Genomic DNA, 20,841 nt, shown 5'->3' with positions numbered 1-20,841 from the left:
TGACTTTTAAGGTTCCCTACCTCCAACTCTGTATCTATGATTTTAAGAACATTATTTCTTGGATCAGCCCTTTACCAGTGATTCCTTTGGCATCCTACTGCTGTCACATACAAACCAGAAAAAGAAAGACAGCACATGCCCTCAAGGAACTACTTATAAAAGGAAGCTGGAGTCGAGAGGGGTCAGGGAAGAAGGAGGCAGGAAGACCCAGCTCCCTGGCGTATACAAACCAAGCAATGAAGAGTTACCTGCAAAGTTATGATCTGAGTCTTCTATAAAGGAAGACTTTAGGAGAAATTTATTGCACCTTTCCTGTCTGAGGGAATAGGAGGCTGAGGTAGTTGAGGTGTTCCATATTAAAAATAGAGTAAATCAGAGTGATTATGAGGTTTCTAGTGATCTGCTTATCTTAGGTGAGATCTGATGTTCTCCAAGGTCAAACTTTGTTCTTTCCTGTTTACCACGTTATTAGTCCCTTATCACATAATTTACATTGTGACTGCAAACACTTGAGAAGGACTGTGACTTTTTAAAAAAAATCTTCATTGTTAGCTCCCTGCTTTGTGTCCTATGAACTCAGGTTATGTTAAATTTGTCTAGAGGTTGACCAAAGTTTGGTTGACCCCTTCCTAATATTTTTAGACTTTTCATGTACCTCCTATGGTGACTTACTTGGCAGCTTTGCTGAATCATTATCTTAACTCTTTCCAAACTTTTGGGCTCTGATATAGTCTTAAGCACTCTGCTTTTGTTCTTTTCTCATCTTCAAATTTTGTTTCATAGACTCATTGAGGGCTACAACAATAAAGGCCCTAGCACAATGGTCTACTAAGTGGTGAATATGGTTCTATAGAGGAGCAATAGCTTGACTCTAGGGCCTGTAGTCAACTTAAATGACTTGTTCAGGTCACATAGCTAGTACATATTCTAATAGTTTGCCTAAAATAGCTACTTGCTTGAAAGGGGTTTGAGACAATTATTGCATTTCACTGACTTTGCAGACTAGGTTTGTTTGGGTTTTTTTTTTGAAAGGCAAATGGGGTTAAGTGGCTTGCCCAAGGCCACATGGCTAGGTAATTATTAAGTGTCTGAGCCCGGATTTGAACCCAGGTACTCCTGACTCCAGGGCCAGTGCTTTATCCACTACACCACCTAGCCACCCCAATGGAAACTGTAATCTTAAAGCTTGGAATTGCTTTCCAGAAAAGGGCCTAATGCTCCAGAAGAGAAAAAGAAAAGGGAAGAAAAGATCTGATCTCCTCTGATTATGTTATGGAAATGATGTTTTAGATAAAAACAAACAAAAAAACCCACTGACCTTAGTGCTTTATCCACTATGCCACCTAGCCGCCCCCAAAATCCTATCTTTCTTAAGTGGGGTAACATTTTTTTATGAATTTAAGTACCTGGAGGGCCTGGCAAGGATTCCTTTGCAAGTCTAAATGAGAGCCTTTCTTTCAAAGTCTAAAGGAGGACACATTCCATTCCTCACGTTAACTAAGAAAATCAATCTTTGATTAGGAATTTAATTTTAAAAACTTACGTAATTATTCTTGTTATTACACTTTGAATATACCTTGATAGGTTCTTCCTTAAACCTGTGTTTTAAGATCCTCCTGTGAGAATAATTGACTGGCAGTCAATAAATCTGGAGGCAAGGCTAGAAAATGAATGTTTAATTAGCATCTGGTAATAAGTCAGTTGCCTGCTGAATAGCAGTGCCCCAAACAAAGGGAAGTACACACTTAAATAAACTTTTACATGGCTTTAGTGTGACAGGCAAAAAAGAGCCTTTATTTGGGAGGTTGCATAATAGGGGCTAAATGTTAGAGGATTTGGGAGAGGAAGTTAACCTTGGGGTCTCTGGAATTGCTTAGATCAGCTTTGTGCCAGTGAGACAAGCCATTTCTTCTGTTAGAGACCTTTGGTGGTATTGTGGATTGAGTGCTAGGCTTAACCTCACCTAAATTCAAATCTGACCTTAAATACTTAAAGTGTATGGACCTTGTGCAAGGTGCTTAACTTTGTCCAGGTTTCTTTACTCAAAAATGAGGATAAATCATAGGTAGTCCTGGAGATCAAATTTGGTGATAATTGTAAGGTTAGTTGCTATATAAATACTAGCTATTATTATTATTATTAGTCTTATTAGAATATCCTAGTGGAATAGAAAATATCTATGAAGATGAGGCCTCTTTCCAGATAAAAATCCATAAGCTCTTCCTGCCTGGCAGCAGCCTGAAAGTCTCTCTTTATACAACTTTATAATTCCTTTTCTTTTTCTAGGAAGGTTATTTTTTTCTGGTGAAATATCAGTCAATATTAATTTATCATCGTTAATCTTTTCCACAATCCCTTGTCAAGTGTAACCACCTTGAAAGCAATAATGGTTTCATTTTTGTCTTTATAGATCCCTGGTTTAATAGATTGCTCTTTTTGTGGCGGGGGCAAGCTAATCTTTCATTTTATTGGTGCAGTAGCAAGAAAAATTGTCTCTAACAATGCTTATCGACAACTTCTAAAATTTAGTCTTAGAATTGTCTGTGATACTGGGACTTGACTAAGCTCACAAGAAACAGTAAATGTCAGAAGATGCTTGCTGTCTATCATCTCCACCAAGCAACCTTGCACAAAGTAGGAGCTAAACAAATATTTGTTGAATTGAAATGAACTGAGCTTGAAAGAATACTGATAGGAAGAAGATGCAAGAGCATTCCAGACCTGAAGGATTCAAAAGTAGCCCAAAGAGACAGGAGAACTCAGATCAGTATAGCCTGATGGAAATGAAAGGATGGAAAAATAGATTGCACCCAGAGTCTTTACTTCACAAATGAGGAACCTGGGGTTCTTAAATGACTCGCTTTCCCAAAATATAAGTAAATAGTGAATCAGAGTCCCACTGACTATACCATCTGACTGCAAATGTAGTTCTCTTCACTGCCTTCAACCTGCTGTAGAGAGGACTGATAGATAGCCCTCCATTACTATCCAATGAGTGGATATTAATGAGAGTGGGGAAGGGGTCAGTGGAGAGAGTTGAGACTGGTCTAAGAAATTCCATTCAACAATTTAATACCACAGTATCTAATGGCAGTCAGGTACTATTTATTGTATCAGAGCTAAAATTCACGACGGTTTTAATGATATTCTGAGTTTCTTAACTTGAGAACCTAAATTCGATAGATCTAGTCAAGATTGAATTACCAGGATGTGAATATAGCTAATTTATTAGGAGGTCTTCCAAAGGAAACAACTTTTTTTCCTTGAATGCTACCAGGAATATCAAATTAGATTTAATTGATTTCCTGTTAGGGATATAAAAAGTATCTCTTACATTCAATTATTACATGATTCTTCTGTTGCAAGAAAATAGAAAACTTAATGCTAAATACTGTAGCAGTTTTTTGTATCCCTTTGCAATGTAATTATCCACTGAATGGGTTTTTTTCTTCCTTTAGTAGCTTTGAGGTTTTGAAATAAGATTATCAGATATTTCCCTACCCTACACTTAACTCATCAAATTCAAAAGCGCCTACTAAAGTCCCAGACTCTCAAAGTTAGAAGTGATCACAGAAAGCATTTCCTGAAGCTTATATCTTGGAAGATAAAGAGACTAAACCTGAACTTCAAAGTGCTATAAGTAAACTACATTAATAGTCAAGCCTAATGTTCAGCATCATTAAACTGAAACTAGGAGAGGTTGGGTTAAGGACAAAAGTGGACCTCATGAATCTGGTCAGAATTTCCACTGTTAACTAAAATGATATTTAAAGTGAGTTGTCCATGGATATAAAGTTAGTCTACAAATATCAGAATCATTGCCAGGTACATGGGTGCAGAAGGAAGACTACACCTAAGAAAGGAGGCCTTATAGTTAATGAACTTTTTTTTCTCTTCCATTGTCTTCCTTATTACTTTTTCTAATACAGCAAAACTTAAATATTCTTGCTTTACAGCTTAAGGCCACATGGGAAATTCCAGGTCATTTCACAATATAAAATTTTATTTTTTCTTCTAACTTAATTTGGAGAATTAATTTAGAAACTTGAAATTTTTCTAATTTTTCTTGTGATTGCCCTTATGAATAAGCTTTTTAAATTTTCTTACATCTTCAGTGTTACCTAAAAAAACAGTTAGTAGAATAACACAAGTGTATTTTCAGTGCCAAGATTAATTCCTTCTGGTACTTCTGATGGAAAAAATTTTTGACAAACTTATAACCTCTCCCCAGAAGATGATTGAATCTATACCTATATGTATTTAGTAAACTGTATAGTAGCTGCTTTGACCTTTTTCTATAGATTTGTTCTCCAAGCCCTCCCTATTGATCTTTGCTTTACTTTCTTTCATAAGGCTCTAGGCCTTTCTTCATATCTTCATATTTAGGGTAGTTTAGATCATTATCTCACCCAAACCAGAAGTCATAAGAATATTTCCTTTTCCTTATGCTCTTTGCTGTCCTAGATTGCCACTAGTTACCATATTAATCTCTATACAATTAGAACAATCTTTTTGAAATCATAAAACTTTTGTAAATGTCTCAAATCAGAATTTTTTTAAAACTTCTTTTTTCCTACTCAGTTTCATTAAGCTGAAAGTACCCTAGGATGCTACAGGAATCATCAGAAATCTTTTCCTTACCAGAATAGTATTGGTTGGTTAATGCTAGTTTTGGCAGTACCCCAAACTTTAACCCACTGCTTAGAATAATGGGAATCCATGAGACCTGAATTCAAATCCTTCAGCAACTTACTTGGTGTTTGATCTGGGGAAGTGATTTAAGCTCTCTGAACCTCAGTTTCTAGTATGTAAAATGTAAATAATAAAAGCCGTGTTGTTGTTAGAATAAAATGAGATTGTAAAGCATGACAAACTGGACTTCTGGACAAGATGGCAAAGAGAAGCCAGGTCCTGTACTAAGGTCTTCTGGTCTTCCCATATAAACAATACGAAGCAAACCTTTTAATGGAAGTCCTATTGACAAGACCCAAAGAGAGAAGCTAAGAAAACAACACATACCTCAAGGTCTGTCTTGGGGGATCGAGGTGTGGCAAAATAATTATTGAAAAAACATATCAGGTGAGGGTGGAGCCAAGATGGCTACAAGAAGAGTCTTAGGAGCTCTCTGATAGAACTCATCAGCTATGGACTCTAACTAAACTTTCAAGAGACAGAACCCACAAAGGGACCCAGTGAGGCAGTTCTCCTACTCAAGGTAACCTGGAAAAGAGCAGAAAGGCTCTGCTCCCCGGGATCGGAGGGGCGGCCTGCCAGAGAAAAAGAACTTCAGCCTCCCAGAGGCAGCCCCAGGGCGCTGGGAGTCTCAGCTCAGAGCAACAGGGGAGTCTCCTGAGCTGCACCCGAGGAGCACCAGGCACAAAGTGGGGGAACAGCGGGGGACCTCTGTCAGAGCATGCACATGGAGCCCAGCCCTCGGTCCACACAGGGAGCAGCTTGGTCTTTCTGCAGCCCAGAGCCGGAAACAGAAGCAGGTGGAGCTGGTAAGCAGGAGCCCCCAGGGCATGAGCCCATTGAGCTGAGGGAGTAGAGTGAAGAGAAACTGCGAGCTCAAGCTCAGTACTCTGCCCCTGGAACAGGACTCTGGGGCTCTGACCACATTCAGATCCTGATCTCAATCTAGGACCCCCCATAGAACAGCAGCCCCCCCCCCCACCTCAGCCCTGTGGCAGAGGGGGGTGCTTATGGTCATTCACAGACCAGGAGGGAGGACAGAGCCTCACACACTGAGACCCTTGTGGGAGTATCCCAAAAGCTCAGGAAGCACCCCAAACCAGGCCCAGGCTGGGAAAATGAGCAAGCAGAGAAACAAAAGGAAGACTATTGAGAAATATTTTGTAAATGAGCCCAAGAAGGATCAAAATACTCAATCTGAAGATGAGGAAGCACAAGCTCCTGCATCTAAAGACTCCAAGAAAAACAGAAATTGGGCTCAGGCTATGATAGAGCTCAAAAAAGACTTTGAAAATCAAATGAGGGAGTTGGAAGAAAAACTGGGAAAAGAAAGGAGAGAGATGCAGGAAAAACATGAAAATGAAGTCAGCAGCTTAGTCAAGGAAATCCAAAAAAATGCTGAAGAAAATAGCATGCTAAAAAACAGCTTAGGTCAAATGGATAAAACAGTTCAAAAAGTTATTGAGAAGAATGCTTTAAAAAGCAAAATTGGCCAGATGGAAAAAGAGATAAGAAAACTCTGAGGAGAACAAATCCTTCAGACAAAGAATAGAATTCAGGGAGATTGATGAATTTACCAGAGATCAGGAATCAATACTTCAAAACCAAAAAAATGAAAAATTAGAAGAAAATGTGAAATATCTCATTGAAAAAACAACTGATATGGAAAACAGACTTAGGAAAGATAATTTAAAAATTATTGGAATACCTGAAAGTCATGATCAGGAAAAAAGCCTTGACATCATTTTCAAAGAATTACTACAGGAAAATTGCCCTGATATTCTAGAAGCAGAGGACAAAATAGAAATGGAGAGAATCCACTGATCCCCAAGAGAAAGAGATCCCAAAAAACCAACCCCTAGGAATATTATAGCCAAGTTCCAGAACTCCCAAGTCAAAGAGAAAATATTACAAGCAGCCAGAAGAACACAGTTCAAATATCATGGAGTTGCAGTTAGGATCACACAGGACTTAGCAGCAACTACATTGGAAGCTTGTGGGCTTGGAATATAATATACCGGAAGGCAAAAAGAGCTTAGAATGCAGCCAAGAATGAACTACCCAGTAAGGCTGAATGTCCTCTTCCAGGGAAAAGGGGGAATTTCAAATGTTCCTTTTGGAATGGCCAGAGCTGAACAGAAGGTTTGATCTTCAGATACAGGACTCAGGTGAAGCATGGAGACTGGAGGAGAGGGGGGAAATATGAGGGACTTAATGAGGATGAACTGCGTGTATTCCTGCATAGAAAAATGACACTGATAATACTCATATGAACTTTCTCAGTTAATAGAGAAGGTAGAAGGAGCTTTTATAGTTGAAGCACAGGAGAAAGCTGAATTCTAAGGTAAAATATGGTGTAAAAATGGAGTCAATAGAAAAAAGGGAAATGGAATGGGAGAAAGAAAAAGGAGAGGGGGAATAGTCCAAGATATTTCACATAAGATTTTTTTTATTACAATGAGCTATTGCAATGATATGGAAGGGGGGGCAAGGGGGAATGAGGGAACCTTTGATCTCATCAGAGATGGCTTGGAGAGGAAACAGCAAATATACTCATTGGGGTATAGACATCTAGAGTAAGAAGGAGGGGGGGAGCAGGGGGAAGGGGTGGGGATATGAATAAAGAGGAGAGGATGGACCATGGGGGGAGAGTGGCCAGATATAACACATTTTCTTTCTTACTTCATGCAAGGGGCTGGGAGTGGAAGGCCTGCCCAGGACCCTAGGGCCCAGTGGATTCTGGGCCTAAGAGTTGGTATGGCGGCTCAGGGCTTCTTGGCCCCAGGACTAGGGATCTGTCTGCTGAGCCAGTCAATGACCTTACAGCAGATTCAGAGTGAAAGGAGAGAGAAAATAGAGTACATGGTAGTGGAGAAATAAGAAAGGAGGGAGTTGCGATCAGCAATGGCAGTGGTGGAAAAATATGGAAGTAACTTCTGTGATGGACATATCATCAAGAATGAGATCCACCCATGACAGAGTTGTTGGTGTTGGAACAAAGACTCAAGCACATTTTTTGTTATTATTATTTGGGGGAGGGTGCAGGGCAAGTGGGGCTGGATGGCCTACCTGGGGCCACATAGCAGGTTGATCTTTGGGTGTCTGGGGCTGGATTTGGACCCAGGTGCTCATGGCACAAGGGCCAAATGCTCTGTTTGCCACCCAGCCCCCCCTACTCTCATTACTATTTTATTTTATTTTGGGTCTTTTTTTTTTTTTCTTATTTTTGGTTTTTGTAGGGCAGTGGGGATCAGGTGGCTTGCATGTCACACGGCTGGGTGATGGTTGGGTTTACAGTGCTGGATATGGGCTGGGGTGTTCGTGGCTCCAGGGCTGGTGCTTTGTCCATTGCGCCACCTGGCCATACCTACAATTATTACTATTATTTTTTTATTTTAATTTTTTTTTCTCTCCCCTTTACTTTTTTCCACCCAAGCTAGTCTATCTATATTCATGGGGGAGGAGGGGTATTTTGTTTACTTGTAAACAAGAATATTTTGTTAATGTAAAAAAACATTTGTACAAAATAAGAATAACAAAATAAATTTAAAAAAAAAGAAAAAATATATCAATCCCCTCCAGAAAGGGATCCCAAAATGAAAGCACCAAGGAATGTTGCAACCAAATTCCAGAACCATCAGATAAATGAAAATCGTGCAAGGAGCCAGAAAGAAACAATTTAAATACCAAGGATCCATAGTAAGGATTACAAAGGACCTGACAGCATCAACATTAAGGGATCCAAAGGCCTGAAATGCAGTATTCTGAAAAGAAAGGGAGCTTGGAATGCAGCCAAGAATCCATTATCCAGCAAAACTGAGCCTTCTCTTCCAGGGCAAAAAATGGACATTCAATGAAGCAGGAGATTTCAAATTTTTCCTGATGAAAAGACCAGAGCTTAATAGAAAATTTAGACTTTAAACAGGAAACTCGAGACATATGAAAAGGTAAAATTTAAAAAAAAAATAGGAGGGGGAGGGGGGAAAAACTTATCAGATAAGATGAAACTGCCAATATCCCTACCTTAAAGACAGGCTTTTAACAGCTCTCAAGAATTGTAACTCTATTAGAGAGAATTTAATTAGCCACAAGAGATGGATACACATGACTTATTTGAGAAACTGTTATCCAGTAAGATGAAACTTGATATATCCTTACAGGGGAGAAATACTCTAATAACTCTCAATAATTGTGGTTCTAGTAGAGAGAACAGCCAGAAGTGATGGATACTCATGACCTTTCTGTGATTCAGATTTAAAAAACGATACCTCCTTAAAAAGGAGGATAGTAAAGAGATGGGAAGATGAGGGGACTGAATGGGGTAAATCTTATTACATTTAGAGGTACAATGGACTTATTGCACTAGAGGGGAAGAGGGGAGGAGGTGAGAACCACCTGAACCTTACTCTCATCAGATTTGCTTACCATACATGTGCTCAGTTAACTTTTTTTTTAGATTTTTGCAAGCCAAATGGAGTTAAGTGACTTGCCCAAGGCCACACAGCTAGGTAATTATTTATTAAGTGTCTAAGACCAGATTTGAACCCAGGTACTCCTGACTCCAAGGCCAGTGCTTTATACACTACGCCATCTAGCCACCCTCACACGTTCAGTTAACTTAAGAAACTTATCTTAATTTTAAAGTATTAAAAGGGGGAAAGGGGTAATCAACAGAAGGAAGGGGGAAAGGGAGCAAAGGAAAAGGAGGGAGGGGCGTTGGATATAGGAGAGTAAACACTGAAGGTAGTAGTATTCAGAAGCAAAACACTGGGGAATATGGAAAAAGGCAACCGGGTAAATACAAACAGAGGGAATATAACATGGAAGACACTAAAGAGTTAGTAATTATTACTTTGAATGTGAATGGGATGAACTCTGCCTTAAAACATAGTGAATAGCAGAGTGGATTAAAAACCAGAATCCTACAATATGCTGCTTACAAGAAACTCAACTGAAGCAGAGAGATACATAGAGTAATGGTAAAAGGTTGGAGCAAAATATATTTTGCTTCAACTGAAGTGAAAAAAGCAGGGTAGCCATCCTTATCTCAGACAAAGCAGCTGCAAAAATAGATATTATTAAAAGAGATAAGGAAGGAACCTACATCCTACTGAAAGGTACCATGGACAATAAAGTAATTTCAATACTAAATATGTATACACCCAATGGTATAGTATCCAGATTCTTAGAGAAGAAGTTGAAGGAGCTACAGAGAGACATAGACAGTAAAACTCTACTAGTGGGAGACCTCAATCTCTCACTCTCAGATTTAGATAAGTCTAATCATAACATAAACAAAAAGGAAGTTAAGGAGGTAAATAGATTATTAGAAAACCTAGACATGATAGTTATATGGAGGAAACTGAATGGGGATAGAAAGGAATATACTTTCTTTTCTGCAGTACATGGCACCTAGACAAAAATTGATTATGTACTAGGACATAAAAACCTTATAATTGCAGAAAGGCAGAAATAATGAATACATCTTTTGCAGACCATAGTGCAATAAAAATCATATGTAAAAAGTAAATAAAATCATATGCAATATTGGCCAGGGAGTTATAGACTCAAAATTAGATGGAAAATGAATAACCTCATTTTAAAGAATGAGTGGATCAAACAACAAATTATAGAATTAATTATTTTATCCTAGAGAATGACAATAATGAAACAACATACCAAAAACCAATGAGATACACTCAAGGCGGCTGTCAGGTGATAAATCTTTAAATGCTTATGTGAATAAATTAGAGAAAAAGGAAATCAGTGAATTAAATATGCGGCCAAAAAAAATTGGAGCAAGAACAAATTTAAAAAGCCCCAATTAAATGCCAAATTAGAAATTCTAAAAATTAAAGGAGAAATTAATAAAATTGAAAGCAAGAAAACTATTGAATTAATAAAACCAAGAACTGGTTTTATGAAAAAAACAATAAAGTTGATAAACTTCTGGACAATTTGATTAAAAAAAAGAAAGAAAACAAAATTGCTAGTATCATAAATGAAAAAGTGAACTCACCACCAATGAAATGGAAATTAAGGCAATAATTCAGAATATTTTTGCCCAACCCTATGCCAGTAAATTTCATAATCTAAATGAAATGGATGAATTAAATACCTAAATAACCCTATCTCAGAAAAAGAAATTCAACAAGCCATTATTGAACTCCTTAGGAAAAAAATCTCCAGGGGGTGGCTAGGTGGCAGTGGATAAAGGACTGGCCCTAGAGTCAGTAGTACCTGGGTTCAAATCCGGTCTCGTACCCTTAATAATTACCTAGCTGTTTGGCCTTGGACAAGCCACTTAACCCCATTTGCCTTGCAAAAACCTTAAAAAAAAAAAAAGAAAAGAAAAAATCTCCAGGGCCAGATAGATTCACAAATGAATTCTATCCAACATTTAAGGAACAACTAGTTCCAATTCTATATAGACTATTTGGAAATATAGGTGAAGACAGAATTCAGCTTAATTCTTTCTATGACACAAAATATGGTGATGATTTCTAAACCAGGAAGAGTTAAAACAGAGAGAAAATTGCAGACCAATCTCCCTAATGAATATAAATGCAAAAATCTTAAATAAAATGTTAGCAAAATATTACAGCAAGTTAGGGGTGGCTAGGTGGCGCAGTGGATAAAGCACCGGCCCTGGAGTCAGGAGTACCTGGATTCAAATCTGGTCTCAGACACTTAATAATTACCTAGCTGTGTGGCCTTGGGCTGGCCACTTAACACCATTTGCCTTGCAAAAAAAAAGATTACAAGTTACCCCTAGGATAATATATTATGACCAAGTAGGATTTATCCCAGGAATGCAGGGTTGGTCCAATATTGGAAAACTGTCAGTGTAATTAATTATATCAATAGATACTGAAAAAGCTTTTGACAAAATACAGTACCCAGTTCCTACTACAAACACTAGAGACCATAGGAATAAATGGATTGTTCCTTAGAATAATAAACAGTATCTATCTGAAACCATCAACAGGCATTATATGCAATAAGGATAGGCTAGAGGCATTCCCAATAAGATCAGGGGTGAAACAAGGATGCCAGTTATCACCACTACTATTCAATATCATATTAGAAATGTTAGCTTCAGCAATAAGAGAAGAAAAGGAAATTGAAGGAATTAGAATAGGGAAGGAAGAGACAAAACTCTCACTCTTTGCAGATAACATAATGGTATACATAGAGGATCCCAAAAAATTAAAAAATCTAAAAACCTACTAGAAATAATTAGTAACTTTAGCAAAGTTGTAGGATATAAAATAATAAATCCTCAACATTTCTATATATGATTAGCAAGATCCAGCAGAAAGAGCTAGAAAGAGAAATCCCGTTTATAGAAACTTCAGGGAGCAACTAGGTGGTGCAGTGGATAGAGCACCAGCCCTGGAGTCAGGAGTACCTGAATTCAAGTCCAGCCTCTGACACTTATTAATTACTTAGCTGTGTGGCCTTGGGCAAGCCACTTAACTCCATTTACCTTGCAAAAAAACAAAGTAACTTCAGACAATATAAAATACTTGTGAGTCTATTTGCCAACACTCAGAATCTTTTTGAAAACAATTATAAAACACTTCTCACACAAATTAAATCAGATTTAAATAACTGGGCAAATTGCTCATGGATACCCAAGCTAATATAATAAAAATGACAATACTACCAAAATTAAGCTATTTGTTTAGTGCCCTACCATTTAAAATTCTTAAAACTTACTTTAATGAGTTAGAAAAAATTGTAAGTAATTTCATATGGAGAAATAAAAAGTTGAGAATCTCCAGAGATTTAGTGAAAAAATGTGTAAAAGAAGGTGGCTTAGCCCTACCAGATCTAAAATTCTACTATAAAGCATCAGTCATCAAAAGTATCTGTTACTGGCTAAGAAATAGAGTGGTGGCTCCTTGGAATAGACTAGATGCAATAGCAGAAAATGATTGTAGTAATCTACTGTTTGATAAACCCAAAGAGTTCAGCTATTGGGATAAAAACTCTTTGATATAAACTACTGGGTAAATTGGAAGTTTGTATGGAAGAAACTTAGATCAAAATGGATACAGGATCTAGACATAAAAAACAATTATATAAGCAGTTTATCTGTCAGATCTATGGAAAGGGAACAAATTTATGACCAAGGAAGACATGGAGAACATCATTGAAAACAAACTAGATAATTTGGGTTACATTAAATTAAAAAGCTTTTGCACAGACAAAACCACTGTAACCAAGATCAAAAGAAATGTAAATTGGGAAACAATTTTTACGACTAGTGTTTCTGACAAAGGACTCATCTCTAAAATATTCATAAAACTGAGTCAAATTTTCAAAAAAAGGGTAAGTCATTCTCCAGTTGTCAAGGGATATGCAAAGGCAATTTACAGATAAGGAAATCAAAGCAATCCATAGTCATGAAAAATTGTTCTAAATCACTAATTATTAGAGAAATGCAAATTAAAACATCTCTGAGGTATTGCCTCACACCTCTCAGACTGGCCAATATGGCCAGAAAGGACAATGATAAATATTGGAAGGGATATGGATGTTTAGTGGAGCTGTGAGCTCATCCAACCTTCCTGGAGAGCAATTTGGAATTATGCCCAAAAGGCAACAAAAATGTGCATATCTTTTGATCCAGCAATACCACTACTGGGTCTGTACCCTGAAGAGATTATGAAAAAGGGAAAAATATCACCTTTACACAAATGTTCATAGCAGCTCTCTTTATGGTGGCAAAGAAATGGAAACTGAGGGAATGCCCACCAATTGGGTAATGGCTTAACAAACTGTGGTATGTATGTCATCGAACACTATTGTTCTATTGGAAACCAAGAGGGATGGGAATTCAGGGAAGCCTGGAAGGATTTGCATGAACTGATGCTGAGTGAGATGAGTAGAACCAGAAGAAAGTTGTACAGCCTAGAAGCAACATGGGAGTGGTGATCAACCTTAATGGACTTGCTTATACCTACAGGGCAACAGTCAGGCACAATTTTGGTATATTTGCGATGGAGAATGCCATCTGTATCCTGACAAAGAATTGTGATGTTTGACCAAAGACTTTCCAAGTACCTTTAATTTAATTTTTTAAACAAATTGTTTTATTATGTAATTCTGCTGTATTTCATACTGTATGTTTCTTCCTTAAGGATATGGTTTCTCTCTCTTCTCATTCAACTTAGATCAATGCATACTATGGGAATGATGTAAAGACTAACAAACTGCCTTCTATGGGGGGGTGGGGGGAGGGATGGAAGATTGGGGCAAAAATGTAAAACTGAAAATAAATAGAACCTTTCCAAAATTAAAAAAAATTAAATAAAATACTAGAAAAGAAAAATGTAAAGCATTGTATAAATAATAGCTGTCATTACTATAGGAATTTAATTGGTTTCTTATCTGTTTGTTTATTCTGGAGGCAATTGGGGTTAAGTGATTTGCCCAGAGTCACACAGCTAGTAAGACTTGAACTCAGGTTCTTCCCACTCTAGGTCTGATGCTCTATACACTATGCCACCTAGCTGCTCCCAGTTGATTTCTTTACAAAAACAGCAGGATTTGATCCAACCTTATATTAATCAGATGCCATTCATGATCAGGGTTCTAGAGAAGATATTAAGGTTAAATAATCACTCACATTGAAAGAACATTTTGCAGAATAGCTCTATGCCCATTTTATCAATGAGACTCAGAGGAGTTATATTAAAGCCAGATCTTCAACCCTTACCTTTTAACTGCAGACACTGAAGCCTCTCCACTAAATGTCCCTCCAGCACCTGATCTCTTGGGGTTTACATACAACCTGGTAGCAATGGGAAAAGAATTGATAGTTAACATACCCAGAGCAGTATTGACCTAGACGAAATGTTAAACAGGTCAAGAATTTCAGGAGTAGCTGTCTGTTAGACCCACTGACTAATGGACTTTTAGAATTTACTCTCCCCTACATTCTATACAAGTACCAGCTGTGCAACCCATTCTTCAGCACTATAAAGTATGTGGGAGGCATAAATGAGCCCTACCTCTAAAGTTTTCAGCTCAAAGTATTAAGTCTGTTCATCTGTAGGATATGTCTTTCATCTTAACAGGGTGACACTGAAATAATATTTTGAATTTGTAGTACAATTACCATATAAAAGATTTCATTGAAATAGTACAGGTGAACAAATTTTCAGAAATTGCAGTATAGGAGCCTGGTGAAAAGGGAATTTTTATACATGGGTTTGTCTGGGAATAAGGGGAAAGGGGAACCAGGAACCAAGAGCAGTATGACCTAGAATTGACTAAAAGACATTTTTATCTATTCTGTCTTTATCTAGACTTGTTCTTGTGCTTGAACACATTTACTGTAATGCTAACCCTCATTATTGAAGGGTCTCAGCTTTACTTGTCATGTATACCTGTTTTCTTTTATTATGTTTTTAAGACTGAAAGTAGGAGGGATTGGGTTGGAAAAAAGAGTGAAACCAAAATTGTCAGCTTAAAGTTGGCATCAATATTGAAATAAGATATAGGGTGAATTTTATGAGATTACAAAATAAGCTCTTGAAAATCACCAGTACATTCTATATAGTATTAACAGATTCAGTAGAAAAGATCCATCCAAAATAGCTACAAAATGCAAGATCAATATGCCTAAAAACATTCCTCAAAAGGAAAAAAACTTTAATAATTTAATATATCATGCTTGTGACTAAATATGCCTATATAATAAAAATTATAATATTGCCTAGATTAATTTACAGTCCGTATTATATGTTACTATCAAAGGGATACTTCATATGTTGAATGAGTCAGAGCTATGAATGACAAACATTTTATTCAGATAGAAAACCTCTCCCACAACCGAAACCAGTCCACAATCAACCTTTGTGTTCCTTTCTTTAAAGCAAGTGTGAAATATACAGAGAGGAGGAATTCCTTGCCCACATAGAATTTAAAATTTATGCTAGGAGAAATAGGTAACTTTTTAAAAAAGGAAGGTTGAATAGATGTAAATAATGCAATATGTCTATCTTATATTGGTGGTAGACTGTCTCCTAAATGAGGTTTCTTATTGTGGTGTTTTTTCTTTATATGCATATGTTAACCATCACCACCCTTCTACTTAATGAATTTCAGTGATTCTCTATTGTTTCTAAGAAATATAAACTCCTTGGTTTAGCTTTTAAAATCTTTCACAACTTAATCCTAACCTTCTTTCCCTTTCCCTATATTTCTATATACTCTCTCAACAATCCAGTCAAATTGGCCTTATTTACTGTTCCTCATAGATGACATTTATCTCCTTTCTCTTTCCCTTTGCATTGATAGATTTGCCATGACAGGACACTTTCCATTCTAACTTCATCTTCCTCAAATCCGTCTTTCCTTTACAAAATGAAGCTCCCTACCCTTCTCTGAAAACTCTTTCCAGCCCCCTCCCCCAACTTCTTGTGCCTATCCTTTTCACTGTTTATGAATTCTGTGCACACATAAAGACATAGCCATGTCTTCTCCAATGGCATTTAAACCTCTTGAGATGAGAGTTGATTTCTCTGCATTCCCAGGGTCCAGAAGCATGTTTCATATGTGGCTTAATTGGAGAAGAGGGGCTGGAGAGAGGCTCCCAGTACGGGAAGAATGTTGTGGCTGAAATAAAAAAGGGTTTGCTACCAATGGCAGAATATAAGAGAAAATAAAGACACTGGTCAGGAAAAAATGGGTGTTGGGCCCATCAACCACTTGGCTTACTGGAGTGAGTGGGCCAAGTGGTTGTACAAATAATAAAATGTATCTTGTTTGTTTTATGTCAGAAGGCTTTAGCTTCCCATATATGCAAGAGTAGAGCACTGGCCCTGGAGCCAAGTTCTGATTTTGCCAATGGGCAATTCTAAGCAAGTTATTTTTTTCCCACCCTCACTTTCCACATCTGTAAAATGGAAAATATATTCCTTACCTTACTAGGGTTTAATATTAAATGAGATGATGTGTATAAGGTACTTTTTGAACAAATGAGAATTTATAAATATGGACAGGTATTGCATTTTACACACTATCATCTATCAGAGACTAGACAACCACTTGTTTTTAGAAAGTATTAGTTTCATTTAGGGTTTGGATTAGATTACTGTTGCCATCCTTTCCAACTCTGAGAATGACTGTTTGTTCCTAATTTGAGGATCTATGCATATAGATAGTCTTTAAATTAAGTACATTGAACTTGGCTATATCTTGTGCCAGGATGTGAAAGCAGAAATCAAAGAATGGAGAACTACAAGAAGGGAACTGTCAGGGCACTGCCCATATTCTCTGAATCAAAAATCGGAATGCATGATTTAACTTTGGAAAAGCATTTCTAAAAGTATATTTTCTTATCCTGAATTTGAGACTTCTTAGAAGATCTAGGAAAGAAACGGATGCTGTATTTCAAAATCACTGAGCCCAGACCCCAGCTAATAGAGAAAAGAAGAGAGGTATGTGCAGAGGAATGATTTGCCCATTGTCATGAAAGAAACACAGGGCTATCTGATGGAACCCTTTAAGGCCTATTCTCAGCAAGCTAATCTCGAGGAAGAGCTCTCTTATATGTCTTGTGTGGCATTTGAGGAGGACTACCTTAGGCTTGTGATAAGTTTAGGTTTATATCAAGTATATGAATGTTTCCTTTTCTTTTGGCAGTGCTAAATTGGCTTCTCTCTTTGGACTGGATCAAGTGGTTGTGGGCCAAGGAAATGAATTCTTCCAATACACAGCTCCAAAGCAACCTAAGAAAGGCCAAACAACAACAGTAACTGGTAAGTTTCTGTAACTCTCTGTAACTATGAACCCAAAGCAAGGCAGCAGCCTTTTAGCTGACTTTTCCCTTCCCAGGTGCAGGGGAAGGCCAGATATGTACACATCTCTTTTCATAGCCAGATTTGTTGTGTTACCTTTTTTTTTTTGCCAGCCGGGGTTGGGGGGGGGGGGTACCTGTGATTCAATCAGTATAGGAAGCTTTCTCATAAAGATGTCTATAAAACAGATTAGCAGCTGCACTTCAGTTTACAGTCTTAGCTGTCTGGGGCCTTAGAAATTAAATGACTTATTCCGGGTAACACAGCCATTCATGTATAAATGGTGGAACTTGAATGTGCAGGTCTTCCTGCCTCTAAGGCACTCTCCATTCACTATGTTACACTGCATGTTGTCCTACTTTAAATTAGGGTTCCCCAGTTTCCTTGAGAGCAAAGCTGTCTTTCATTTTCTCTTGGAATAATTGGGCAAAACAGATGGAGGTGAATGGGGCACAGTGTACATTTGTGTTGAAGTTTTTGAAGAAGAGAAGAGCACCCGCTTAAATTCAGTAGAAAAAGAAGCATCAGGACACTTGCCCCTTCCCTTAAGACAAGTCCAATAAACTTGGGAATGAGTTCATCAGTCACCTAGATTAGAGATTTAAAAATCTATCAAGAACATAAAACTTCAGATATTTTTTATATGTTAGCTTAGCTGAACTTTATTCTTTCTCTCTTTATTCTTTATAACTCAGGGAATATATACTTAAGGGAAGGATGATAATGGAAAATAAAATATTAGCAATAAAATTATTTTAAAAAATGTCTTTCTGTGTACCCTGATCCTCTGGTAGTGGATCTCTGTCCTAATCTCAAGCATGTATCACCTTTGACCTGAGTACTACAGTTTGTTAACCTCTGGCCTAGAGGGGTTGTTGTCCAAACTCAGGCATAGCAGGGATTTGTGGGACCTTTTGACATTTTACCTTTTACCATTTTACTCTTCTTCCTTCATTTGAATATACTCAGGCTCATTTGGAATAAGAAGAGTGAAGAGAAGAAAAATCAATAAATGATAACTAAGTTAAGCTGTAATGACATTTTAACTAAAAATTATCTATACCATGTGCAAATAAAATACCAGGGCTATTTCTTTGTTGAGGGAATTTCTGTTACAGTTTCCCTGTGACTGAAGAAATCTGGTAAATTACTATCCTGATAATAAGTTGGAGGAGTTTGGAAGAGAGAGAAGGGAGAGTTGGTTTGGGAGAGAGAGATAAATACCAATAATAGAACCAAGAGAAATAGAGTTCCCATGACCATAGGATTTTGACATGTATTTCCCCCTTAGAAGGTATATGCACATATCTTCATTTCTTCTTTTTTTTCTTTCTCTCTTCCAGTAGTTAAGGGAAAGAAACTAAGTGAGAATTCCATTTTACTCGTGACACTGACTTTACTGTAATAATACATGGGAATGAATCTTGCTAGCTTTTTAAACCAATCATGATAAGATAACTTAAGCTTTGGCAGAGAGAAAGTGATTTGTCTCCCGTAACTTATTTTCTAATCTAGTTCTCAGAATTCCTAGCAAATCCCTAGCCATTCAGCAACCTGTCAACACCCACATTCTCTGTCCACAAATTTCCTACCTAGAAATGGTTCAAATGCCAGATTAACCCCTCCCTTCTTTCTACCTCTATCAGACTGACCTTTAACTAATTGTTCTTCTTACTTTCTTGAATTCAGAGTTGATCTTACTTTTTTTAAAACAGTTCATTTTATGAAGATAGGCTTAACTCTTTTTTCTTATTAATATTTTAATTTTTCACTTACATACTATGAATACATTTTTCAACATTCATCTACATGCATATTTACGTTACACAATTTTCTTCCACTCTCCCTCCCCCCTCCCCTCAGAGGTGAACAATCTGGTGAATATTGAACATGTCCATTTGTGTTGAACATGTTAGCTGATTAGTCTAACCCATTAGTTTAACATGTTAAACCCATTTTCTGTATGAAGAATTAGGACTAAGTGAAAAGAAAGAAAACAGTAAGCTAGAAAGGAAAAATATAAGAAAAAAATTTTTAAAGTAAACATAGTGTTCATTCAGATTTTTAGTTTGAGTTTTGTTTTCTTTTTCTTTCTCCTAATGTGGATGGCATTGTCCTAACAGATCTCCCAAGGTTTTCCTAGGTCTCTGAACTGCTGAGAGGAGCTGCATTCATCAGAGTTGATAATGCTGTTGATAATAAGTGTAATGTTCTCTTGGTTCTTCCCTTCACTTAGTATTGGTTCCTGTAATTCTTTCCATGCTTCTCTAGAGTCTGACTATTCATGGTTTCTTATAGAACAATAGCTTTAGCTATAATTGAAAGGAAGGAAGTGCATGAATTGGGAGAATATAAGTGGTTCATAAAATGATTTGACTTTTCATGATGCTTTGGCTCCGGAGGATTATGTGTCCATGGAGGGTACTTGAAAGGGGATAAGGTATAAAGTGATTCTAATTTGATGTGATTCATGACTCTTTGAGAAATGTATTTCTAATGAGACTGAAGAGGTGAGGGTACTTAGTGACTATGAGACAATACTGTTTTATCAATCATTCTTTGAGAATAGTACTTCTTTTACCTCAGATAAAAGGATTATATTTTGACAAAGGAAATTTAAATACAAGACAGTTTAACGTGAGTGAAGTAGATGAATATTTACAAAAATACCAATTACCCAGATTAATTGAAGAGGAAATAAAATACAAGACAGGAAAAGGCTTGGCATTAGTGGTAAATAACAGAGACATAAAGACTTGTTATAGTAGAGGGAAAGAAGGGAGGTTGTGTACACTAAATCCTACTCAATAGATTTGGTCCAGAGAGGGAATAACATACCTTCTCAATTGGTTTTAAAATCTGTACTACCATAAGAAAGTAGAGGGGGGAAAGGGAAAGAAAAGGGAAGAAGGATCTGATCAAAGAGAAAGTGAAAACAAAAGTGAAAGTAAACTTAAAGTTAAAATTTAAAAGAAAAGTTAAAGGGGAAAGGGAGCAAAGCATTGGTAAGGACAAATAAGAGGAGAGGAAAGAGAAAAGTACAAATGGGGAAAATTAGTATGGAGGGAAATACAGAATTAGTAATCTTAACTGTGAGTGAGGTGAACTCTCCCATAAAACAAAGTGGATAGCATAATGGATAAAAACCAGAATCCTATAATATGTTGTTTACAAGAAACATATTTGAACCAGAGAAATGCATGCAAGGTAAAGGTAAAAGACTACAGCAAAATATGTTGTACTTCAGTGGAAGTAGAAAAAAATGGGTAGTGGTTCTGATCTCAGACAAAGCAAAATCAAAAATAAAAAAAAATTAAAAAAAACAGGGATAAGT

General features: G+C 37.1%; 2 protein-coding genes across 2 annotated transcripts in view; one reads left to right on the top strand and one right to left on the bottom strand.

Annotated features, from left to right (window-relative positions):
• The window catches only part of SLC31A1 (solute carrier family 31 member 1), a 40,357-nt gene extending 25,866 nt beyond the window's left edge, over positions 1 to 14,491 (bottom strand). The window contains exon 1 of the mRNA XM_074211148.1: positions 14,420 to 14,491. The gene's annotated coding sequence lies outside the window, so the exon portion shown is untranslated. The remainder of the gene's footprint in view (positions 1 to 14,419) is intronic.
• FKBP15 (FKBP prolyl isomerase family member 15) overlaps positions 1 to 20,841 on the top strand; it is a 92,009-nt gene that overhangs the window by 1,477 nt on the left and 69,691 nt on the right. The window contains exon 2 of the mRNA XM_074211133.1: positions 17,353 to 17,468. Within this exon, the coding sequence (XP_074067234.1) occupies positions 17,353 to 17,468 (116 nt within the window). The remainder of the gene's footprint in view (positions 1 to 17,352; positions 17,469 to 20,841) is intronic.

This window comes from Macrotis lagotis, chromosome 1 (genome assembly GCF_037893015.1).
Source record: "Macrotis lagotis isolate mMagLag1 chromosome 1, bilby.v1.9.chrom.fasta, whole genome shotgun sequence".
In the NCBI taxonomy this organism is placed as follows: domain Eukaryota; kingdom Metazoa; phylum Chordata; class Mammalia; order Peramelemorphia; family Peramelidae; genus Macrotis; species Macrotis lagotis.
This window is presented reverse-complemented; position numbering and strand designations above follow the sequence as displayed.